The 26,570-nt window shown below is 40.6% G+C and overlaps 1 protein-coding gene across 1 annotated transcript in view; it reads right to left on the bottom strand.

Moving 5' to 3' along the window:
- Positions 1–580: 580 nt before the first annotated feature.
- Positions 581–26,570, bottom strand: part of DDX21 (DExD-box helicase 21) — a 30,959-nt gene continuing 4,969 nt past the window's right edge. The window contains exons 3-15 of the mRNA XM_023205058.2: positions 25,023–25,098; positions 23,717–23,895; positions 21,570–21,687; positions 19,403–19,588; positions 17,359–17,504; positions 16,124–16,273; positions 14,411–14,572; positions 12,179–12,298; positions 11,106–11,179; positions 7,926–8,085; positions 6,647–6,781; positions 4,043–4,087; positions 581–3,087 (exon numbers count right to left, since the gene is read on the bottom strand). Coding sequence (XP_023060826.1) covers positions 2,818–3,087; positions 4,043–4,087; positions 6,647–6,781; positions 7,926–8,085; positions 11,106–11,179; positions 12,179–12,298; positions 14,411–14,572; positions 16,124–16,273; positions 17,359–17,504; positions 19,403–19,588; positions 21,570–21,687; positions 23,717–23,895; positions 25,023–25,098 — 1,821 coding nt within the window. The 3' untranslated portion in view covers positions 581–2,817. The remainder of the gene's footprint in view (positions 3,088–4,042; positions 4,088–6,646; positions 6,782–7,925; positions 8,086–11,105; positions 11,180–12,178; positions 12,299–14,410; positions 14,573–16,123; positions 16,274–17,358; positions 17,505–19,402; positions 19,589–21,569; positions 21,688–23,716; positions 23,896–25,022; positions 25,099–26,570) is intronic.

Genomic DNA, 26,570 nt, shown 5'->3' with positions numbered 1-26,570 from the left:
GGATGATTGCGTGAGGCCAGGGGTTCATGACCAGCCTGGTCAACAGAATGAGACTCCACCTCTATAAAAAATTTAAATATTATCCAGGTTTGGTGGTACCTACCTGTAGTCTCAGCTACTTGGGAGGCTGAGAGGGAGGATAACTTGAGCCCAGGAGTTCAAAGCTGCAGTTCTACCTTTAGTAAACGTATCCTAAGGTGACAGACAAGTATGCAAACACGTATATGAAGATATTAACTTTAGGGTTGTTTACAATGGTGAAAAATTAGAAATAATCAACATGGCCATCAAGTACTGGTTAAATGTGCAGTGGCATATCTATACAAGATAACATGTAGTCATCAAAAATGTCCATGTAGGCCTGTACAAAATTGTGCACAACATGTTGAGGGGGGAAAAGCAATTCACAAAATCAAATGATTCCAATTTTATAAAAGAATATGTGGAAGATTGCTCACTAAAATATTAGATAAGGGTGACTGGTTTTTTTTTTCTCTTTAGATTTTTATATCTAGCTTTTATTATTTTTATAATAAATATTTCAAGCTATTTTCATTTTAGAAAACAAAAGCCACCAAAATCAAGTATTACTATCTTTATTATGGTATAGAGTAGTATTTTATACATTAGCTCATTTTATAGTAAAAACATTTATGTACAACTGTAGAGAAACTGCTGCACAGATAGCTCCAACTTAAATTAGAAAATATTTTCTCTGTAGAAAATAGTAAAAATTGTAACATTTACCAAGCTAACCCAACAAGTTCATTTAAACCAAAAAGTAGCTAAATACATTATACATTTATAAATACAGGTTGAATTCTGGGATCCAGGAGAAACTTTAGTTTCATTTATTGAAATAGCCATGTTTTAAGTTATATAAAGTGAAATTTCTATTAATCTTCCCTCTTACTCTTAATTTATGCTGGATTATTTTTCTTTATGCTAAATCCATAATCCACAACAAGGTTTTAGCTGTTCTTTTCTAAAGGACAGGTACCATATCCTTTTAATCTGCTTGATAAGGTACCCATGCCTATCCAAATAGTGAAAAGGTTCAGTTGTTATTAAAGCATGCCTAGTATTTGGGCAAAATCAGAATCTAATAAATTACACTGTCACCTAATACCCATGGCTTGATGGCAAATCATGAGGAACAAGGGTAAAGTGATAAAACTGGCAGGTGGATCAATGAATAAAAGCCAAGAGAATTCTGAGACCAGAGGGCAAGAAATATCTAGTCAGGATTCAAGGACAGAACTGAAGTTCAAATAGAAAAAGGATGTTGCCTCAAGGATCAGGAGCTGAGCTGGCTATCAGAGCCCCTAGTACATGGTGATCAAATAAGGGGCAGTTAGAGATAAAGACTGGATTAAGCAAGAGAAATCAGGACCTAGAAAGATTCTAGGTGTTCACAATAATTAAATGAAAACCAGACAGACCATGCGGCTTTAAATTTCCTAGCATAGTAGTTCCGGGATTCTCAGTACAGAAATAATCTCTGGAAATTAAGGCAAGAAGATAATGCCACTCTTAAGCTCCTGTGCTATGTAGAATGTTTCCCAGAGAAATAGTATCTGAGAAATCAGGCAGAGTTATCTGGCCAGGGGTTACATCAAGTTCTTCAGTTCCCTTAAAACAACTTAATCACATACAGTTTGTCTTAAAAGGAAGCCTCCAAGCAGCTAAAACAAACTTTCAACAGAGATTCAGTTTAACAAACAGACCCTATAGTGTAGCTTTAGAAACTAGGCCACTGACTACCTAAAAACCCCAACTTGTCCACTTGAAGTTAACCTCTAGAAACATTAGTGATCTGTGAAGTTTTCACCATTAAAACAATGCTTTATCATGCAAATCATACTTGTTCTCTTTGCTCTCCAGTTATGAATTTGTTACATTTTTGCATCTGATTATTTCCAGTGGTTTGGTTTTTTTTTTTTTTTTACATACTCTTTGGCAATGCTAATCTGCAACCCCTACTCCCTTAAATCCTGTGGGTAAATAATGTTAATCTTCCAATAGGAAGAAGTGGAGTACATTATCATTTTAAGCACCATTTATCCAGCCTACTTATAAATAAAGCTATGGAGCCACCTTATACATTTGAAATTCCTTAAAGACTCTGGCTTTCTGTTAAAATGTACTTTTATATATACTATCTGTGAAGAATTCACTAAAGCATGAATCACCTTATAATGAGAAGCTAAAAATGTATCAAAATGAACATAAGTATAGGTAATCTATATCAAACGTACTACATCTTCCAAGTGTAGCGCATACACTGGTATAAACTGTATTACAATCCAGGTTAGTTTGAAATCTTGTTTCAAAACATTGCTCAGTATTAAGTCTCAGTAGACAAACAATAGGATCACATGAGAAACTGTTCGGCAGGTGGCTGAGGAAATCTTCCAAAGGCTCAGAGTGGTCCTCCAGAGACTGTTATACTCCCTTAGGTATTTACTTCAGGGAAGGACACTATTAAGGGACACTTTTGAGCATAAAGACAGGTGAACTCACAAAGTATAGGCAGATACACATTTGATTTTATCTTCTAATCTACAGATAATCCATTAGAATAAAAATGTAATGAATTCATACACCTTTCAAAAGGAAAAACTGAAGAAGTAGCAATAAAGTTATAAATTATAATGATCAAATGAAATAATTTAAATGAAGCTTGTCTGTGTCGGAAAGACACAGGGACTCGGCAAGTGGTCAAAAGGAGGCACAATGTGCTTTTAACTTTGTAAGAAAAATAATGTTCAGTTCTATATTGCCAAACATTCTCTTTTTGCTATATAAATCTTCTAATTATTGACCAAATGCTTTACTGAAACTCCGCTTCTGGCCTTTGTTTTGGGATCTGTTACTTTTGTTGCCACCTCCTGATCGCTGTCCTCTCGGGCCTCTACTGCCTTCCCGCTGTCCTCTGAATCTTCTGTTTCCATCCCGCTGTCCCCTGAAGCCTCGACTGCCTTCCCGCTGACCCCTGAAGCTTCCATATCCTTCCCGTGGTCCTTCCAGCTCTGGTTGCTCTGTGGCCACAGAGAGCTGCCAGCGTCGTGAATCATGCCATTTCTCCTGTGAGAGAACGTTTTGTTTTCATGTGCTTTAATTACTATTCAATTTTTAAAAAGCATGAGAAAAACAAAATTTTTCCATTTTTTCAAAGAAAAGGTGGTAACATAAGTGCTTAACAAGTCACTGGTCAAAAATAACACTGGCCAACCATCATGGTCCAAAAGCCAGTGTCATTAAAGTGTGGGAAAATATAGTTTTATTATGAGAAATAGCCCTCATCACTACTTCATTTATTAAGTTATTAAACCATTTATTCAACTCAATTGCTACAGGGTATCTACAGCCAAAGGTAATAAAACAAACATATTAAGCACACATTTCTCACAGTACTGAATAAAGATGTAACAATTTTAAATGTCTATGAACACCTGTAGGCTGGATGTGGTGGCTCATGCCTGTAATCCCAGCACTTTGGGAGGTGGGTGGATCACCTGAGGTCAGGAGTTCGAGATCAGCTTGGCCAACATGGCGAAACTCCCATCTCTAGTAAAAATACAAAAAATTAGTCAGGGGTGATGGTGGGCCTATGATCCCAGCTACTTGGGAAGCTGAGGCAAGAGAATCGCTTGAACCCGGGAGGCGGAGGTTGCAGTGAACCAAGACTGCACCACTGCACTCCAGCCTGGGCGACAGAGCAAGACTCTGAAAACACACACACACATGTGCACACACACACACATATACAAAACCTCTATAACATATGTAAGTGTTAAAGGGCGGGAAGAGCTGGATATCGTTCACAACTTTGTATAAAGGAATTACAGAAACCAGGTGGGTTCAACTACAAAAGTATCAGAATTAAAAAGCTAGGAGGGAATATTCCAAAATTTAATTATCAATTGTCTCTTACTAAAGGAACCAGAACTATTGTTTCCCAATCTATTATTCTCTATTTTCATAATTAACATTCTACAATTTAGGTACATTAACTTTAAAATCTAAGAGAAAAGAATACCTGTATTTCTGTTACTGATGCGGTAGGTACATCAAAGCAAACACCCTAGAAATCAAAGCAAATGGAAGTTAATCCAACCAACGCACAACAAAATATTCCCTTTAAAAGACCACGTATTCTGTGAAAAAGAGAAAACAAAAAACATAAAGCAAAAAAACCACCAGGTATAATTTTAGATGAACTTTAGACCAAAGCTAATACATTACAGCTGGCAAAAGTACACTGCAGAAAGACAAGGAATATTGAAAAAAAAAAAACTCCAAACGATTTAGAACTTTCTAACTATACACAGAGTCTTAGCTATTACACCATGCTAACTCTCTAGTGGCTATTAGCTACATTTTATTGCTGAGCAAATAGGCTTGGAAAGGTTAACTGACTAGTCTAAGGCCCCACAGCTATCAAATGGAGAAAGTATTTAAAATCTGGTCTGTATGGCTCTAAAACCTGTAGTTAAACTATATACTGCCTTCCATCAGAAAAGCAATGCCAGCTATTCAGAATGACCTAACTAAAAGCAGAAAAACAAGTGATCTTCTATTGTTAATTGTCTAGTTTTTCTTAATTCAGCCTTCTGTAAGAGTATGAAAAAAATAATACAGGACACCATCTTTTTTTTTTTCCTCTTAAGACAGGGTCTTTCTCTACTGCCTAGGCTGGAGTACTGTGGTGCAATTAACAACTTACTGTAACTTTGAATTCCTACAGGTGCATGCCACTACACCTGGCCTTTTTTTTTTTTTTTTTTTTTTGGTAGAGACAGGGTGTCACTATGTTGCCCAGGCCAGTCTCAAGAATTATCTTCCCAGCTCAGCTTCCCAAAATACTGAGATTACAGGTGTGAGCCATGGCACCTAGCCAGAACACCATCTTTAATATTAAGTGCCATCCTCTCCAATCGAGGAAATCATCTAAAAATATAGTCAAATTATGTATTAACTAATATAGGCACTCCTCTCCCTGCTGTCTTCAACTGCAATATTTTATAAGGAACACCCCTTTCACCCCAAAATTTACCCAATCATAACATAGGTATCATCACCTACTGGTGGATTTTGCCATTCATGGTAATCTTCACTTACATATTTACGAAGTAGAGTATAATCCCAGGCATTCACTGGGGATAGAGGTAACTAGAAAACAGTTTTTGCCTTTGAGTGTTCTTGAGGCTCTCCGTAAGCAAACACAGCAAGGTAAAAGTTTACCTGCATAAACGTGTGTCCTAAAGACTTTGAAGTACAGATAAAGATGCCCCTAACATTGCTTGGTAAGATTTAAGGCTAAGCAAATTCATAAAAGCTACTTTGGAGGAAACGATTTATATATATACAAAAAATTTTTTTTTTTTTGAGACGGAGTTTCACTCTTGTTGCCCAGGCTGGAGTGCAATGGCGCAATCTCGGCTCACTGAAACTTCTGCCTCCTGGGTTTTCAAGTGATTCTCCTGCCTCAGCCTTGCAAGTAGCCGAGATTACAGGCATGCGCCATCATCCTTGGCTAATTTTGTATTTTTAGTAGAGACAGCATTTCTCCATGTTGGTCAGGTTGGTCTAAAACTCCGGACCTCAGGTGATCCGCCCACCTTGGCCTCCCAAAATGCTGAGATTACAAGTATGAGCCACTGCGCCCGGCCAAAAGATTACTATAAATAGTAGGTTCAGCAGGCACTGAGGATGAGATAAACATGGTGTAGTGGGCACTGCTGGAGTAAATGGTGTCCGTAGAAATGAAGCTGTAAGGCTAGCAGAGGCCAAGACATGAAGGATCTTACCCTCCTATGAAAGGCTTGAGACTTTATCCCACAAGTTTTGTGGAGTTTTGTGGAGATAAACAACATGGTTAGACATGCAATAAGCTGAAGATAAACCTAATTGGTTCACTAGGCCAGTAGACACCTGGAAACCTGAGATCTTTTAGGGGCTTCGCCAAGTCAAAATTATCTTCATAATAATGCTCTCCTTTCCACACCCATTCTCTCAAGGGTGCAGTGGAGTTTCCTAGACACTATATGACGTGATAAAATCATTGCTCTGATGGCTAATGGAACATGATATTGTGTTTTAGAGTTCCAGTTTTAATTTCTAATACAGTAAGTATCAATAGATACAACCCATATAAACTAAAGCTTTTGGGGGTCCCTAACATTTGCTAAAGGGATTGTGAAACCAAAATGTTTGAGGATCCTTGCGATAAGTCTATGGCATTAACCAAGAGAAGTCCTCAGAAGAAAGAATACCAGGTTTAGGAAGCAAAATTTTTCATTTTTAATTTGAATTCAAGATTCTGAATAAGTCCAGTGCTAGAACAGCATTGCGAAGAAAAAAAAGATTCTGAAAAAGTTACTTTAAATAAGCTATTTAGGTGGAGATGTCAGGGAAGCAGCTGGATCCAGTCTGGCACTGTTAGGAGAACGGTTCAGGCTGGAGATAGAGGTACAGTAGTTATCAGTGGCAGAGTGGCAACTGAGGATCACAGATGAGATTACCCAGGGAAGATGAGAGTGAAGAGATGCAGCATTCCCACAGAAGAGGAAGAACCCACACCACTTTATGTTTTCCTGCCCACATAAAGCCCCATCAAGGTTACAAGAGACCCCAGCCTTACCAGTTTTCCTTTGAGAAAAACCATTCCCTTCACTTTGGAATCAATCTCCTCGCCCAGCTGCTCTTTAAGTTCTTTCCAAGCATAACTAATATTTGGCATTTCAATTGAGCACTGCAAGATCATGGTCACAAAACCCTTACAGAAGAAAGGGGAATAAAATTAAAGTGCTGAAAATAAACCTAAACTGGTAAATACTTGCTTTTGTGATTCTAAATAATATTTCTTGAAAAGTTATTCCTAAAAACATACACCTCACACAAAACAGTCTCTGGTTTTACTTGGGGAACTCTGAGTAAGACTGAATGTCAATATCTTGGTTGTGGTATTATAGTTTTCCAAAATTTTATATTTTTACAAAATACATTTGCCATTTAGGGAAGCTGGGTAGAGTATACGAAGGATCTCTCTGTATTATTTCTTACAACTACATGTAAAGCTACAATTATCTCAATAAAAATTTGAATTTACAGGAAAAGTATACACCTTCTAAAGTTTCTAGGTATGCTGCCTAAATGTATTATATGCATTTATGCATATATATGTTTGGGCTACTTTAGGATTAAAACGATTAAAAATCACATACCACAAAATTCACCATTTGAAAGTATACAATCCAGTGTTTTTTATTTTAGTATATTGGTAAGATCTGCAACCATTCAGCACTATGTAAAATTACAGCCATGTCATAATCCACCCAAAAGAATCCTCTGTCCATTACTAGCCACTGCCATTCCTCCCTCCACACAGCCACTGGGGACCACTCATATTTTCTGCCTCTATGGATTTGCATGTATGTGTATATATGTGTGTGTGTGTTTAAACACGGGAATTATTGGTTCTATTCTTTTTTGAGACAGAGTCTCACTCTGTCACCCAGGCTGGAGTGCAGTGGCACCATCGTGGATCCTTGCAGCCTCAACCTCCTGGGCTCAAGTGATCCTCCCTCCTCCCGTCCCAGCCTCCCAGGTAGCTGGGACCACAGCATGCCACCACACCCAGCTAATTTTTTATTTTTATTTTTTTGTAGAGACAGAGTATCACTAGGTTGCCCAGGGTGATCTCAAACTTGTAGGTTCAAGCCATCCTCCCGCCTGTGCCTCCCAAAGGGCTGGGATTACAGGTATGAGCCACCATGTCCGGCCAGAAATTGTAAAATACAATTAATACTTTACTACCTTCATGAGAAAGTGAAAACAACTGGGAAGTTTAAATGAAACCCTTTCACATCCTGTTCATACCCCAAATTATGAAGCGTCAGGAATGTGCCGCAGAACCTTACCACATTTGAGTTGATCAAGGAGCGCTGGTCTACAGACGTGGCACCTGAAATGTGGGCCAGTGCTGCTGCCAGAGCTTCCACAGCTCCCTTCTCCTCTATCAGCTTCTCAGCTGATTGCTTGAAGTGACTAATGGCAGTGGGAGGCACGGAATCCAAAAGCCTGTTGTTTGAGAGTGTATTAGGAAAAAGGATACTAGAAGTGAACAGATTTCATTTCTAAGACATCTCAAGATAAATGAATAACTTTGCAAATCTTTCACATGTGTAACACATTTATTTTGATGCAGTGTATAATAATCATATTTCTATAGTAATACATCCATTCCTTTGACTGTATGTAATTCTAATTTACCACCTACCGCACCATTTTATCCTAAGGAAATAATAAAACAAGAAGTTCAACACGGTGTTACTTATGATATACAAAAAGTATAAACAATTTTAAAATGTGCATCATCTGGACTGCTTATATAAGCCACAAAACAGATATAATAAAATGTTATACTACCATTAGATGTGATGATGAATAATGTCAAGAGTTTTTATACAAGAAGCATGTGTTACTTTTAGGATCAGAAAATACCTATTTCCATTCTGAAGTTGGAAAAAAAAAAGCTGGGTGTGGTAGCACATGCCTGTAGTCCCAAATACTTGGGAGGCTGAGGTGGGAGGATTGCTTGAGGCTGCAGTGAGCTATGACTGTGCCACACACAATCATTTTAAGAAACCCCATCTCGGCCGGGCGCGGTGGCTCAAGCCTGTAATCCCAGCACTTTGGGAGGCCGAGACGGCCAGATCACGAGGTCAGGAGATCGAGACCATCCTGGCTACCATGGTGAAACCCCGTCTCTACTAAAAACTACAAAAAAAAAACTAGCCGGGCGAGGTGGCGGCGCCTGTAGTCCCAGCTACCCGGGAGGCTGAGGCAGGAGAATGGCGTGAACCCGGGAGGCGGAGCTTGCAGTGAGCTGAGATCTGGCCACAGCACTCCAGCCTGGGTGACAGAGCGAGACTCCGTCTCAAAAAAAAAAAAAAAAAAAAGAAACCCCATCTCTTTTAAAAAAAAAGAAAATAAAAGAAATAAGAAGCCAGGCGTGGTGGCCCATGCCCGTAATCCCAGCACTTTGGGAGGCTGAGGTGGGCGGATCACGAGGTCAGGAGATCGAGACCATCCTGGCTGATACAGTGAAACCCCATCTCTACTAAATAAATACAAAAAATTAGCCGGGCGTGGTGGCGGGCGCCTGTAGTCCCAGCTACCTGGGAGGCTGAGGCAGGAGAATGGCGGGAACCCGGGAGGCAGAGCTTGCAGTGAGCCGAGATCGTGCCACTGCACTCCAGCCTGGGCGACAGAGCCAGACTCTGTCTCAAAAAAAAAAAAGAAATAAGAAAAAGACCTCCAAAGTCAGTTACAAAAATGATAAGGACGTTTATGGAACTATTTGCACATTTTTAAGGGGGTCACTATTATCTTGGCAATAATAAATGTCCCATTCAAAGTTAAAAAAGATCATCCAGTAAAAGGGTAGAAAGTGACATGCAGCAGCGTCAGGGCTGGCACTCTGGAGGCTGTTTGTTGTATACCACCAGCATCTTTGTCCCATTCTACTTCTTCGCCATCTAACTTAACTGGCACCCAAGGGAACCCCGTCTGTAGGACACTTAAAAAAAACACGCCATGCTAAAATAAATTTGAAAAATGCAGTTAAAATACACTCTTCCGGGCCAGGCACGGTGGCTCACGCCTGTAATCCCAACACTTTGGGAGGCCGAGGCAAGTGGATCACGAGGTCAGGAGATTGAGACCATCCTGGCTAACACGGTGAAACCCTGTCTCTACTAAAAATACAAAAAATTAGCCGGGAATGGTGGTGGGTGCCTGTAGTCCCAGCTACTCGGGAGGCTGAGGCAGGAGAATGGCGTGTACCCGGGAGGCAGAGCTTGCAGTGAGATGAGATTGCACCACTGCACTTCAGCCTGGGCGACAGAGTGAGACTCCGTCTCAAAAACAACAACAACAAAAACACTCATCCTTCCTTTGCTCCCTTCCCTGTCTTCTTTCTTCCTTCGTTCCTTCTCTTTCTTTTTTTTTTGAGACAGTCTCACTCTGCCACCGAGGGTGGAGTACAGTAGCACAATCACAGCTCACTGCAGCCTCAACCTCCTGGGCTCATGCAATCCACCCATCTCAGCCTCCAGAGTAGCTGGGACTACAGGCATGTGCCATCACATCTAATTTTTGTATTTTTTATAGAGATGAGGTTTCACTGTGTTGGCCAGACTGGTCTTGAACTCCTGAGCTCAAGCAATCCACCTACCCCAGCCTCCCAAAGTGCTGGGATTACAGGCATGAGCCACCACGCCTGGCCCAAAACTCTTTCATTTACAAAACTTTCCTGAACTATTAACATGCTGATTGACATCCAGGATTTCCTTTGATCATGGATTCCCTGTGTCTGTTTTTTAAATAAGCATTTACAGTAATTGTGGAAACCACTATAAAAATGATGCCCAAACTGAGTGGTTCTTCAACAGAGAATGTAGGTCACCACCAGGAGGCATCTGGAAAATGGCTTCTGGTTTTTATAATGCCAACCCTACCTACCCTGAGTATGCTGCACAGGGGAATCAGCCACGGATCCTAGACAGCTAAATATCCTTCCATTTGCAGGACAATCCCATAAAAAATAATTCTCTTGCCTCCAATGTCAGCAGCACCTCCATTTGACAAATGGTTAATTAACCCAATCCTCACCATCTAGACATTTACTATTAATGAAACAATCAACTTTCATCCTACCAGGTGAGGAACTGGATTAACGTAGATTTGGAATGTAATCTGTGGTCTAATCAGCCAGTGGGTGAGAAGCACTTATACTATACCTAAGATATTATCCCTTAAAATATCCTAGACAAAGCAAACTTTTAATAGTGGTTTCCTTTGGTAAACAGGATTGGACAGGAATGAATATCACGCCTGTAATCTTAGCACCTTGGGAGGCTGAGGTGGGAGGACTGCTTGAGCCCAGGAGTTTGAGACCAGCCTGGGCAACATAGTGAGACCCCTGTCTCAAAAATTTAAAAAATAAATTTTTAAAAAGTCAAATCTTATTACTGTACAAAGACATGCAGTATTTGAACAAACACTAAAACAGACCATAGCAGTAGTAGGGGACATACCTGATGGCATCTTTGCTGGAAGCTTTTATTATTTCTGTTGCAGAAGGAACACCTATTCGTTTGAACTTAATTCCCTACAGGAAAATGAACCACAGTTTAATGTACAATGGCCATCAATTGTTTCCAATAAGATAAAGTAGTTCCCTAATTTTTTAAATTTAGGCCAAATGTATTTATTACCTTAAAAAATGAACTTTCAATTTTAGATTTACAGAAAAGCTACAAAGACAGTTCAGAGAGCTCCAGGTTTCTGCTACTGTTAACATCTTACACTGTTAAGGTATATTTGTTTCAACTAAGAAACCAACATCGCTAAACTATTAACCAAACCCCAGACTTTATTCCATGTCTGTCTTTCCTTCTTTCCTTGTTTTTCATGACTGAAAGTTTTAAGGAGTGCTGGTCAACAGTTTTGTAGAATGTCCCTCCATTTGAGGTTGTCTGGTATTTTCCTCATGCTCAGGGTTATATTCTTGGGGGAGGAATACCCAGCGTGAATGCTTGCCTCACCATCTCTTATCGGGGCACATGCCTATGTGCCTATCGCTGATGACGTGACCCACAATCAGCGGGCCCAGGTAGTGTTTGTTCATCTCTTCACGGTAAAGTCCTCACTCCCCACCTTACTCTATTCTTTGAAAGCAAGTCCCTAAGTGCAGTCCACTCAAGAGGAAGGAGATGAGTTAAGCTCCTGAAGGGGCAAGAATCTACACACACTATTCCAATTCTGGAGGAAAAATTAGTCTCTTCTCCCCTTTATCCTTTTGACATGCCCGAATTCATTTGATTTTCAAGCAATTCCTATAGCCCCTCAATCTTAATTATCTCTGGTTCATATTATCATTGTCTGAAAACTGCCTTTCAAACATATGAAAACAAAACCACTGTTTTCAAATGCAAAGTTACTTCAGAATGGGCCTTTTATCACAGGACAACATATGTACCTAACAGTAAGCTTTCAGTCATTGCCACACACTAGAAATAAAAATATTTTAGAGTGGATAAAAATTGAAGAAACCAAAGACTGACTTTAAACTCAACATTTGCTTAATGAAAGGTAAGAATAGTTGTACCGCTTTTTGTTCCACTTGTACTAATTGATATTCTTCCTTGTGTTGATAAAAGCAGATGCACACCCCCGTCCTTCCAGCTCTGCCAGTCCGCCCGGATCGATGAATGTAGGACTCTACATCCTATTTAAGTAAAATACATAAATAACACTAAACCAAAAAAGAGAGACAAACACCTGAGTAGCCTATGCAGGTCAGTGAACACTAGCAATTGTGGTTATAAGCCTGGGGGCATGAGGGAGAAGGTCCCTTAGCACTTCAATTTAACAACTTCTGGCAATTTTTTTTTTTTTTTTTTTTTTTTTTTGAGACAGAGTCTTGCTCTGTTGCTCAGGCTGGAGTGCAGTGGCACAATCTCGGCTCACTGCAACCTCCACCTCCCAGATTCAAGCAATTCTCCTGCCTCAGCCTCCTGAGTAGCTGGGATTACAAGCACGCGCCACCACACCCGGCTAATTTTTTTGTATTTTTAGTAGAGACAGGGTTTCACCATGTTGGTCAGGCTGGCCTCAAACTCCTGACCTCGTGATCCACCTGCCTCAGCCTCCCAAAGTGTTGTGATCACAGGCATGAGCCACCGCGCCCGGCCGACCTCTGGCAATTTTTAAAGCTTCTAGAACAGTGGTCCCTGTCCTGTAGGCAAATTTACAAAGAGCACTGTCTAAATAGTGCTTGTCCATTAGAGGCATATACGTAATTCCAATTTTCAATCTTCCAGTAGACACACTGAAAAGATTTCTTTAAGAAGTTTAATGTATTTTAACTCAATATATCAAGTCTTTTTTTTTCTTTTGAGACAGAGTCTCGCTCTGTCACTCAGGCTGGAGTGCAGTGGCATGATCTCGGCTCACTGCAACCTCCGCTTTCCAGATGCAAGTGATTCTGCTGCCTCAGCCTCCCAAGTAGCTGGGACGACAGACACCCGACATCAGGCCTGGCTAGTTTTCGTATTTTTAATAGAGACAGGGTTTCACAGAGTTTCACCATGTTGGCCAGGCTGGTCTCGAACTCCTGACCTTAAGTGATCCGTTTGCCTCAGCCTCCCAAAGTGCTAGGATTACAGGCATGAGCCACCACACCAGTCAATATATCCAAGTCTTATCATTTCAGTATACTATCTATACAAACTGGGGTACCAATGCAATATTTTGTATTCTTTCATAAGTCTTCAAAATCCAGACCGCATAATGAAAAGTTATGCAGTATGTATTTTACACTTGCAGTACACAGATCAATTCAGATCACCTACATTTCAAGTGCTCAACACAGCTAGAGGCTACCATATCAAAAAGTCTAAAAGCTCATGAAACAATGTTTATACCACACACTTATGGGACTTCCTTTTTTTTTTTTTTTTTGAGATGGAGTCTCGCTCTGTAGTCCACGCTGGGTGCAGTGGTGCAATCTCGGCTCACTGCAAGCTCCGCCTCCCGGGTTCACGCCATTCTCCTGCCTCAGCCTCCTGAGTAGCTGGGACTACAGGCACCTGCCACCGTGCCCAGCTAATTTTTTGTATTTTTAGCAGAGACGGGGTTTCACCGTGTTAGCCAGGATGGTCTCGATATTCTGACCTCGTGATCCGCCCGCCTTGGCCTCCCAAAGTGCTGGGATTACAGGCGTGAGCCACCGTGCCAGGCGGGACTTCCTTTTTAAGAACTGGTGAATTCACAGTCTTCAGTTATTTTTTCCCCATTGTTGTAAGTAGCCTTTAACCATGGGGGATTTGCCAATTTGGGTGAGATTCTGGGGTCTTCATGTTGGAAGTGATTGGAATACCTTTAGAACAACCTTTATTTACAGGAAAATTATCCACATCAAGTAAACTATGCTTCAGGATCCTCCTTGAGAGGTTCCTATAACTCACAAACCTAAGCATCTCTAACCACAGAGGTTAATTACAGGCCCTTTCTCTCCCCTGTCCTCTAGACTCATGCATTTATCTATCTTACTTACCCCTATCCCATCTAAGTCCTTCCACCCATCTTCAAGGTTTGGCTCAAAAATCACACTATATCCCAAAGTCACCTTTTGAACCTCTGTCTGCTGATTGCACTTCTATTCAAGTGTCAGTTCTGAGGGGGGTGTCTTATAACAGGTTCATTCTCAAAATCACCCTTAGCATCCCAGCACTCAAAAGATAGCTATATACTAATTATATGAAAGTAAATAGTACAATTTCCCATTTGTTTTAATACCCAAAAGAAACTAAATAAAATCTAAGCATAAAGTACATACCTTTGGTGGAGAGCTTTGTATAACCAAATCAACCTCAGGGATGTCTAACCCACGTGCAGCAACATTGGTTGCCACCAGAACTCCAAAACTACCATTTCTAAAACCTTTCAGGGTGATTTCCCTTTGCTTCTGTGGAATGTCTCCATGCAATGACTGGGCATCCTGCCAATAAATAAACGGATGTAAGAACACCAGCTCCAACAATACAAGTACTTTTTCTCATCATCAATTAGGCCTGTAAAAGACATTCATATTTTGGTGATATGCCTGTTGAAAACATTACAAAGGGGAAAATGTGTCTTGAATGGATAAGCCTCAATATTATTTCAAGATCCTCAGTCATCAATTCCAACTGTATCCAACTTTACTTATTGAAGTTGAGAATATGACAGAAGGGTGATCAAACCTATTTTGTCAGTGTAACCTTAGGTCTGAGCCACCCTTTCCTCATTTGTACAGTGAGATGCCATGACAGATTAAGTGAGCTCTAACATGTACACTCTGATTATCAGAAAGAAGTGAGGCCAGGTGCAGTGGCTCAGGCACTTGGGGAGGCCCAAACAGGCAGACTGCTTGAACCTGGGGTTTGAGACCAGCCTGGGCAATATGGCAAGACTCGGTCTCTACTAGAAATAAAAAAATAAAATAAAATAAAGTTAGTGGAGGGTGGGTAGGAGAGCATAAGGTAAAACAGCTAATAAATGCTGGGCTTAACACCTAGGTTATGGAATGATCTGTGCAGCAAGCCATCTTTGCTTACGTTTACCTATGTAACAAACCTGCACATCCTCACGTGTACCCCTGAACCTAAAAGTTGAAGATAAAAAAAAAGTCTTCCCAATTAGATAGTAGTGACTGTGGCACAACCTCATGATTATTATGCTAAAAGCCACTTAACTGTACATTTTAAAATGGTAATATGTGGCACATGAATTATATCAACAATAAAACACCATCCAGAAAAAAAAGTCAGCTATGGTGGTGCATGCTACCTGGAGGTTGAGGCTACAGTGAGCTGAGGTCACGCCGGTGCACTTCACTTCAGCCTGGGCAAAGGAAGTGAGAACTTGTCTCAAAAAAAAAAAAAAAAAAATTGGCCAGGCGCAGTGGCTCAGCTCATGCCTACAATCCCAGCATTTTGAGCAGCCAAGGCAGCTGGATCACTTGAGGTCAGGAGTTCAAGACCAACCTGGCAAACATGGTGAAACCCCATCTCTGCTAAAAATACAAAAACTAGCCAGGTGCACTGGCATGTGCCTGTAATCCCAGCTACTCAGGAGGCTGAGGCAGGAGAATCGCTTGAACCCAGGAGGCGGAGGTTTCAGTGAGCCAAGATCGTACCATTGCAGTCCAGCCTAGGCAAAGAAGTGAGACTCCATCTCAAAAAAAAAAAAAAAAGAAAAAAAAAAATTAACCAGGCGTGGTGGTGCCCACCTGTAAGTCCAGCTACTCGGGAGGCTGAAGTGGGAGAATCACTTGAACTCAGGGAGGCAGAGAGCCCAGATCACACCACTGAACTCCAGCCTGGGTAACAGAGTGAGACTCTGCCTCAATTTAAAAAAAAAAAAAAAAAGTAGCTTCCTCTCATTTCTAAACTAAAAGAAACTAAACTGGTATTCACTGAATGAATGAAAATTAGACCAAGAGCAAATATGCCCAAGGTGAAGATTTGTTGATATCCCCAGCTTTGCTGGCATAAAGGGAAGGACCAACCTGCTTTATAGCTGAATTCTGGGACAGCTCCTGGGCTTCTTTCTTGGTTTCACAAAAGATGATAGTGCGTCCTTGATGACCACTATATACTCGGATGACATCCCCAATAACTGCTGCCCTCTGAGTCCAGTGGCACTTAATAGCCAGATGCTTATATAAGAAGAAGAAAAAAAACATCTAGTTAGTAAAGCTTTGCTGGAAACTAAAATCACAACACAATGATCAATGAGCATAACACTAATGTTCTAACGTCTTGCTCCTGGAAACTACTCAAGCCTAATAAGAGCTGTCTGCAGCCACCACTGCAGAGAGAAAAAAACCTAAATAAGTCATTAAAGCAGAAAGCAACATGATCTGCCCATTTCCCCATGCCTCTCCCCTTTCTCTAAGGAGCACCTAACTTTATTTTCTGACAACGAGGAAAATGCTGGAAAGGAAATGCCATTCCCTAGCTTTCTACAGGAAATCAAATAACCAACAAGTTTCTGTATGTTTTGCCCTTTCATTTACTTAAAAATCCAATCTGTAGATTAATATCCAGGTCTGTTCCTCAGTGAAATTAATTCATCTAGGTATCAGAATCGAAGGTGAGATTTTAAACTTCAACACTTTTAAGCTTAAACCCAAAGCACTAGGTTTCTCTGCTGCCCTCTAATGTTTAAATTGTAAGTGTGATTTATGTTTACATAATTCAGATAGATTTAAATTCCAAATTATTCTGAAATGAAATGAGGCCATCAGATGATGAAATTTTAAAAACACAGATATTGGGCTGGGCGTGGTGGCTCACACTTGTAATCCCAGCACTTTGGGAGGCCGAGGTGGGTGGATCACAAAGTGAAAAGATTGAGACTATCCTGGCCAACATAGTGAAACCCTGTCTCTACAAAAACTACAAAAATTAAGCTGGGCGTGGTGGCGCACGCCTGCAGTCCCAGCCACTAGGGAGGCTGTGGCAGGAGAATCGCTTGAACCCAGGAGGTAGAGGTTGCAGTGAGCAGAGATTGCGCCACTGCACCCCAGCCTGGCTACAGAGCAAGACTCCATCTCAAAAAACAAAAAATAAAAATAAAAACACAGATCTCATATACAGCTCAAATAGAAATATCTTTCCTTGGCTTTTCACATGGATTTAGTATTTATCCGGAAAAACAGTATTTGCCTGTCTTAATATTAACAGACAAGAAAATAATAATATACAATTTTATATTCTGGCAACTAAGTAAATAATTTACCTCCACAGTTATTGCCGTTTTCTGAGTCTTTTTACCAATCAGGTCCACCTGTTCATATGTAGATTTCATGTATTTCTTGGCAACATTAAATACCCAATGAGGGCAAGTTGCAGAAAAAAGCAATGTTTGGGGATTGTCTTCAGAATCTTTGAGGAGGGGAAAAAAAAAGTCAGTATGAATAATCCAAACAAGCCTACATAGTATTCCACCTAACCTAACACTTCCACAGTCCATCAACATTCACCAGCAACCACCTGAGGCCAAGTCAGGTACTGAGGACACAAAACTGGAAGACTGAGGTTTCCCAATGGGCAAAGAAACCGCTAGGTAATTTATCTAAAAGATCCTTAAAACAGTGAAAGTACTTGAAAGTTATTTTGCTTTCTGACCATTAGGCTTTGAATTACAAACAAAATATATTCTAAGATTTCTATTCTCAATATTTTATGAATTTAGAATTCTTGTCCAATCTTTGAGTCCAGCTACTATTTTTATTTGTTCAATTCTACTTAAGAGTGACATCACATTCTCAAACATTCCAAATAGAAGTGTGGTAGAACCCTTCTGGAGAGAATCTGACAATGTATATTGAGGAGCATGAATTATTTACACTTTTAAGTTCAGTAATTCCACTTCTGGAAATCTATCCTAAAGAACCAATTCCAGGCCAGGCACAGTGGCTCACGCCTGTAATTCCAATGCTTTCAGAGGTAGAGGCAGGAGGATCACTTGAGGCCAGGAATCAAGACAAGCCTGGGCAACACAGTGACACCCTGTCTCTATGCATAATAAAAACATTAGCCAGGCATGGTGGTACATGCCCGTAGCCCTAGCTACTCAGGAAGCTGAGGCCCAGAAGTTCAGGGATGCAGTGAGCTATGATGGTGCCACTGTACTCCAGCCTGAGTGACAGGGTGAGGGCCTATCTTAAAAATAAAAAAAGAGCGGCCGTGGTAGATCACATCTGTAATCCCAGCACTTTGGGAGGCCAAAGTGGGAGGGAGGATCACTTGAGCCCAAGAGTTCGAGACCTGCCTGGACAGCACAGTGAAACCCATCTCTACAAAAAACAGAAAAATTAGCTGGGCATGGTGGCACACGCCTAGAGTCCCAGCTACTCGGAGGATCGCTTGAACCTGGAAGGTGGAGGTTGCAATGAGCCAAGAGCCCACCACTGTACTCCAGCCTGGGTGAAAGATTTAGACCCTGTCTCAAAAGAAAAAAAAAAAAAAAGCCAATTCCAGATATTGAGGTGAGAAGCTACCTGTATAAAAGTGGGTAAACAGAATTATTTATATTGAATAAAAAATCAAAATAGGCAGAAGGTAGAATTAAGTCATGGACAACCACTTCATACAGTATTTTTGCTGAATTTTTATATGTATAGTCAGAGTATAATCAACACATATACACAATAAAATGCAAAACATCAGGAATACACCAAAAGTAGACTACATCAAGATGATAGAAGATATTTTTCTTCTTTTACTTTCCCAAGTCTTCCCCATTGTGGTTATATGATAAATCATGACTTTTTTTTTCCTCACCAGCTTTAATCCCAGAGTAATGATTTTTTTTTTTAATCCAAGTTTCTAGATAAAATAAGCCTTCTTCTTCCAATTTCCCAAGGCTTTATTCATCTCTTAGAAATCTACTTAGTCACCAGGCCAGGCACAGTGGCTCATGCCTCCAATCCCAGTACTTTGGGAGGGTGAGGCAGGCGGATCACTTGGGGCTGGGAGTTTGAGACCAGCCTGGGCAATATGGCGAAACTCCATCTCTACTAAAAATACGAAAATCAGCCAGGTGTGGTGGCGGGTGCCTGTAATCCCAGCTACTCAGGTGGCTGAGGCACGAGAGTCACTTGAACCCAGGAGACAGAGGTTACAGTGAGCCGAGACTATGCCACTGCACTCCAGGCTGGGCAACAGAGTGAGACAGTGAAATTCTGCCTCAAAATAAATAAATAAATAAAGACAATTATTTAGTTACCACCCTTCCTTTGTTTGGTCTTTTTTATTAGCTTCTTGAATTTGTGGATTACCTTTCTTGTACGCCACACTTAAAATCTCTTCCACTTGATCAGCAAATCCCATATCCAACATCTGGTCCACTTCATCCAGGACAACATGCTTAAGTTTGGTGAGATCTAGTTTGCCACTCTGTATGTGGTCTTTGATACGACCTGGTGTTCCAACCAGGATATCAATCCCATTCCTCATGCGTTCAACTATAAAAAACAATGATAAGATTTGCTGGGTTTTTATCTGTCTGGGGTACCAACGTTAACTGTATTGTTATTCTAAAATATTTGTTAAATACTTGCAAGTACAAAGTAATATGCTAAGTAATAATGATAAAGATACTCATGACACTCCTAATCTAGTGGGAAAAACATTTGAAGTGAAAAATGTCAACAAAATCTAAAGCACCCAATTTTAGTAAATACTTGAAGTGACTGTCTAGTGCCGAGATCACGCCACTGCACTCCAGCCTGGGCCACAGAGTGAGTGAGAAAGGAAAGGGGAAGGGGAAGGGGAAGGGGAAAGGTAAAGGAAGGAAAGGAAGAAATGTACACTACTGGAGGACAATAGCACCAGGAAAGAAATTACTTCCAGCTGGGTGTGGGCTCACACCTGTAATCCCAGCACTTTGGAAGGCTGAGGCTGGCAGATCACAAGATCAGGAGTTCGAGACCAGCCTGGCCAATATGGTGAAACCGCATCTCTACTAAAAATGCAGAAATTAGCCAGGCATGGTGGCACACGCCTGTAGTCCCAGCTACTCGGGAGGCTGAGGCAGAATCACTTGAACCTGGGAGGCGGAAGTTGCAGTGAGCCAAGATTGTACCACTGCACTCCAGCCTGGGCGACAGAGCGAGACTCTGTCTCAAGACAATAAAAAGAAAGAAATTACTTCCTGGGCTGGAGGAAAGTATCAAGGTTTCGCAGAGTACGAATAAGAATCTAACAGAAATATGAACTTTCTATAAAGTAAACAGGTATAGGGAGGATGAGACATAATGAAAGGGCAAATATTCCAAGGATATATAAAGACATTTGGAAAAATGAAGCTCAATATAACTGCGGTGAGATGGTAATAATAATTTAGCTTTGTACTGAACTGCTGTTGCAGTCTACGGATAATACTAGGCACTTTATATACATTATCCAACCCAATCCTCACAACATCCCTGCAGGGTAGGTTTAGTAATCTTTTTCTATAGATGAGGAAACTAAAGCACAGAAAAATTAAGCAACTTGAACACAATAGCTACTCTGTGAGCAGAGTCTAGATTCAAGCTTTTCTGGTGCCAAACCCTATATCCATTCTGGCAAAGCTGAAAAGAAATAACCATAAGACTGTGTGCCAAAACTATGAATTTTTTTTTTTTTTTTTTTTGAAACAGAGTCTCACTCAGGCTGGAGTGAGACTGCACTCAGGCTGGAGTGCAGTGGTGCAATCTCGGCTCACTGCAAGCTCCGCCTCCCGGGTTCAAACCATTCTCCCGCCTCAGCCTCCTGAGTAGCTGGGACGACAGGTGCCTGCCACCAAGCCCGACTAATTTTTTGTATTTTTAGTAGAGATGGGGTTTCACCATGTTACCCAGGATGGTCTCAATCTCCTGACCTTGTGATCCACCCACCTCAGCCTCCCAAAGTGCTGGGATTACAGGCATGAGCCACTGCGCCCGGCCAAAACTATGATTTTTTTAATTCCTTAAATCCCTTCCTAATTTATACATCCGCTCTAATAATAAAGCTCCAAGGCCTTGAACTGGGAAGTAATGGAATACAAGAGCTGAGACTGTAATATTTGGCCGTTGAGCCCCAAGGAAAGAAAGCCTGTGTACACCAAGAAAGAAGCAACCATGCGGAAAGAGAGACAGACCCAAGGTCCTGACAGACAAGAGTAACCTTGAATTCTGACTTCCTATTTCCTAGAGCCCAAATGGACTGTTTTTCTGGGTTCAATAAGTTACCTTTGTAGCCCCTAGATAAATATAGATAAAAGTACTAAGAACCATATACAGGATTTGCCTATCATCATGCAGGACCATGTTCTTGACCATGTTTAAACCACGGCAAAAGAAAATCCCCATAAACGACTATCCCATGTAGAGAAGCCAGATGTGAAGGTTAAAAGAAATCCAGTAAGAGTAGTCAACAATGGGTGGCATTATGCTTCCCTCACTTTTTGAATGTACTCACATTGACCTCCATAGGGAGTTCCACCATAAAAACAAGCCACTGACAGCTTTTTTGTGATGTCACTGAAGTCTTTGCTTACTTGATTTGCCAACTCTCTTGTAGGTGCAAGAACCAGTACCTGATAAAGAAAAATAATTGAATTCGAATTACTGTGTAGTATTTGTTTCTTAATCTAGTTCTTAAAGAATAGCATTCCAGGAAAAGAACGACTTGAACAAGGTCTAACACTGATGATGATGATGATAACATTAGCTAATATTTTTGTCTACTAGATCTTAGACTCTACTAAATTCTTTATATGTATCATTCTGATTTAATTCCCGCAACTTTTTGAGCTAGGTATTAGAGGATAAATAACTTGACTAAACTCCAAAGGCTAAGAAGGAGCAGAGCCTTCAAGCAATTGGGCTCCAAAACCTGTAGTCTTAACCTCTACAGTAGAGAACATTTGAAGCAGAACAAAGTCAGAGAAGTAAGGTAGAGCCAACAATGTAAGGGGCTTTGAATCCTAGAGCAATATGTGTTTGATCTATATATATATATATATAAAACATGAAATTGCTGGCCAGGCGCAATGGCTCACGCCTATAATCCCAGCATTTTGGGAGGCCGAGGTGAGTGGCTTACTTGAGGTCAGGAGTTCAAGACCAGCCTGGCCAACATGGTGAAACCCTATCTCTACTAAAACTATAAATGCACCAGGTGTGGTGGCTCACACTTGTAATCCCAACTACTTGGGATGTTGAAGTGGGAGGTGGAGGTTGAGATTGCGCCACCGCAATCCAATCCAGGCAACAAAACGAGACTTTGTCTCCAAAAAAAAAAAAAAAAAGAAAAAAAAGTCCAGGTGCAGTGGCTCATGTCTATAATCCCAGCACTTTGGGAGGCTGAGGTGGGCGGACCACTTGAGGTCAGGAGTTCCAGGCCAGCCTGGCAAACATGGTGAAACCACACCTCTACTAAAAATACAAAATTAGCCAGGCATGGTGGTACACACCTGTAATCCCAGATACTTGGGAGGCTAAGGCAGGAGAATCGCTTGAACCCAGGAGGCACAGGTTATAGTGAACCGAGATTGTACCACTGAGCAACAACACGTGACTCCATCTCAAAAAAAAAAAAAAAACTGCTACAGGTCCTCAAAATAGGGTAATGGTATAAAACTAATATGATTAAAGAACACCTAATACATTCATCTAAAAAATATTTAATGAGGGCCGGGCACGGTGGCTCACGCCTGTAATCCCAGCACTTTGGGAGGCCGAGACGGGCAGATCACGAGGTCAGGAGATTGAGATCATCCTGGCCAACACGGTGAAACCCCGTCTCTACTAAAAATACAAAAAATTAGCCGGGCGTGGTGGCAGGCGCCTGTAGTCCCAGCTACTTAGGAGGCTGAGGCAGGAGAATGGCGTGAACCCCAGAGGCGGAGCTTGCAGTGAGCTGAGATCCGGCCACTGCACTCCAGCCTGGGCAACAGAGCCAGACTCCATTTCAAAAAAAAAATTTAATGACTACCTACTATTGGCCAAGCACTATTCTGTGTGCTAGGGACACAGCAATAAACAAATTAACAAAAGGGGAGCATGGACACTGGAAGGCCAGTGAGCAAGTGAGGTTAGGCCCGAAAGACAACTGCAAGAACCCACAGCCAAAGTGACAACATGGGCATTCCCAGTCATTTCAATGAGGTTAATGTCTATCAAATGTCAAGTTCTCTAGAAATGAGCCCAATGGACTCACCCTAATATGGGGGCTTGGCCTTTTCATCTCTGACTTGTCCTTCCTTCCATTCATGCTTTTCTATTAAAAATGCTTTCTCCATCTAGGCAAAAATGGTCAGACACTTGACCAAAGCTATGAGCCCCAGGGACATCTAATGGTTTGAAGGAAATATGATAAGCATTAATTATATAGATGATCAAAAGTATAGGAAAGATTAAAATATTGAAATATACAGAGAATGATCTGTATATATTAATTATTAAATATAAAAGAATTATCCTGGATTACTTTCACATAAAGATCCACAGTAAATAGAATGGGTGACTATAAGAACTCAATAAAAAATTGTAGGGTATGTACACAATGCCCAAGTGGTGCTTTTTCCTTTGCTGACTGAGAGCCCTTGTATTTAAGACAGTTACCTGAGGGGGACGGCCTCTCTTCCTGTCTTGCAGTTCCCCATGAAGTTTCTCAATCAAAGGGATGGCAAAGGAGAATGTCTTCCCAGTTCCTGTCCGTGCCTGTGCAATTAAGTCCTTCCCACTATAAACATGATGGAATGTCTTTGCTTGTATAGGAAACAGGAAGGTCACTCCTCGGCCTATGAACAAATTAACTGTGTTATCTCACACCACAATTCTTAAAATATTAGCCATACTGACATACTGAAGTATACTACTCATGCTTCTGGTCCTGCAGAATTAAGGAATTCTACCTTCTGGTCAACATCTACAAAGTTAGGGTCAAATATATATATATTTCAAGAGACAGGGTCTTGCTTTGTCGCCCACTATGGAGTACAGTGGTGTGATCACAACTCACTTGCAGCCTTGAACTCCTAGGCTCAAGTGATCCTCCTGCCTCAGCTTGATGGACAGCTGGGATTACATGTGCAAGCCATCACACCTGGCTCAAAAATATTCTGATAGCAATGAATCTGCTTGACTGAAAAATATCAGCAAACTTTAAAGCACCCAATTACAGTAAATACTTGAAGTCTCATCCATAAACCTGAAAATCTGGTGCTTTGCAATCCAACTGTGCTGCTCCTGATTTAGGAAGCACCTACTTGAGTAACTGTGACTCGTCAGCTAGTTCAGAAGCAGATTATTAAATGAATTCTGGGTTTACACCTATAAATTAGGCTCATTAACCTAGAGATGCCTCAGAAGTGAAAGAGATAAAACATTAACATGGCATCACCTAATTGCTTAATTTCACCAGCATCATTATTCATTACACTTCTGAATACATACTGTATTAAATACAATTTTTTTTGAGACAGAGATTCATTCTGTCACCCAGGCTGGCATGCAGGGGTGTGATCACAGTTCACTGAAGCCTTGAACTCTTGGGCTTAAGCGATCTTCCTTCCTCAGCCTCTGCAGTAGTTAGGACTATAGAGATGTGTGCCTGGCTAATTTTTAAACTTTTTGTAGGGACAGGTTGTTACTATGTTACCCAGGCAGGTCTCAAACTCCTGGCCTCAATCAATTACAGGTGTGAGCCACCACAGAGAGCCTGAAGAAATTTTAACCACTTGTTTAAGAGGCATGAAGAACCATCACTACTATAGCACTATACTGAATACACAAGCCTACTTCATTATATGATTGCATGTGTCAGCCTACAATAAGAATACATCCTGGTTTATCTTAACAAAAATAGTGGAGTGCTTCTGTTAAAATAATACATTCTAACATCATATGATATTTCCAAGAACATTACCTTTGAGAAGCTTAATAGTTTCTTCAGAGATGGGAAAATTAGAGAAAGCGCCTTCTTTTTGTTCCACAGATATTTCCTATCAAGTAAAGGGCCACAGAAAGAAATCAATAATCACCTACACAAATTAACAGAGAACCTTTTGAGAAAGAGACAAAACAAGATATCCTAAAGCAATTCTTCTAAACACATCAGTTTAAAAATCAACCAAAAAGACACAAAAACCTTGATAGGTAAATCAAGATCTGAAAAGGAAACATTGTCATAAATCTATAAAACCTTAACAAAAGAAAAATCTGAGGCAAATATATGCTGGGTATATTATGTGTGACTAGATCTTAACTAAGATCTACTCCATAACCATAACCAACAATACAACAATATACTGTTGGAAATGTCATTAGCCCTCTTCCAAAGCAGCATCTCTCGTATACACACATCCATAGAAAATGAACAAACGTTTATGAGGTAGCAGTCACTGTGGCATTATTTGATAGTAAGATATCTGAATGCTCAATAAAAGTAGTAAGTAGATTTCAAGACATTTATATGAAGGATTACGTAACCATTAAGCATACTTCATGAGAAAAATGCTTAGATAGAAACAGAAAAGTCAAGATACAAGATTGTATAGTACAATCCTAATCTGATTAAAAATAATAGATGCATATATTAAAAGTACTATAAGGAAACACCAAAAATGAACAAGATTACTTCTGCACTTGAAAAGTACAGGTATTAATATTTACTAAATGAATGGTGAAATTCCAGGAAGCATTTCTTTCTTTTTGCAAAATGTCTGCATTTTCTATTTTCTCTGGATCACATATTTTTTATAATCAGGAAAAAAATTACAAATGTTGACCATGATCTATAGCAAAAAGAAAATTTATTAGAATTACTATTTTTCAGCTGGGTGTGGTGGCTCGTGCCTGTAATCCCAGCTACTCAGGAGGCTTAGGCGGGATTATCACTTGAGGCCACAAGTTCTAGACCAGCCTGGGCCACATAGCAAGCTCTCATGTCTACAACAAAATATTTTTAATACAATTAGTATTTTTCTTTCATGACTGAGTTTCTGAAAGGTAACAGAATTAGGTTCTGGACAGACATTTTATCATCCTATTCAACTCCAGGATGATTACTTAATGGCCTAACCAAAAGGAGTTATACAATCAACCTTTTCAGTAATTCCAATAATTTATTTGGTTAAACCCTCGGAGGGAAACTAGGGCCCATTTACACAACTGTATCTCTTCTGTTGATGACTGACTTGCAAATAAGCAGACCAAGACTCTCCCTAAGCTTAAACAGTATCTGCTTATTTGTAAAGGAAGCATTGTGGCATTACATTAATTTTTTTTTTTTTTTTGAGAGGGAGTCTGGCTCTATTGCCCAGGCTGGAGTGCAGTGGTGAGACTCGGCTCACTGCAAGCTCCGCCTCCCAGGTTCACACCGTTCTCCTGCCTCAGCCTCCAAGTAGCTGGGACTACAGGCACCCGCCACCACGCATGGCTAATTTTTTGTATTTTTAGTAGAGACAGGGTTTCA

This window comes from Piliocolobus tephrosceles, chromosome 9 (assembly GCF_002776525.5).
Source record: "Piliocolobus tephrosceles isolate RC106 chromosome 9, ASM277652v3, whole genome shotgun sequence".
NCBI lineage: Eukaryota > Metazoa > Chordata > Mammalia > Primates > Cercopithecidae > Piliocolobus > Piliocolobus tephrosceles.
The sequence above is the reverse complement of the archived record's forward strand: the minus strand, read 5'-3'. Positions and strand labels throughout refer to the sequence as shown.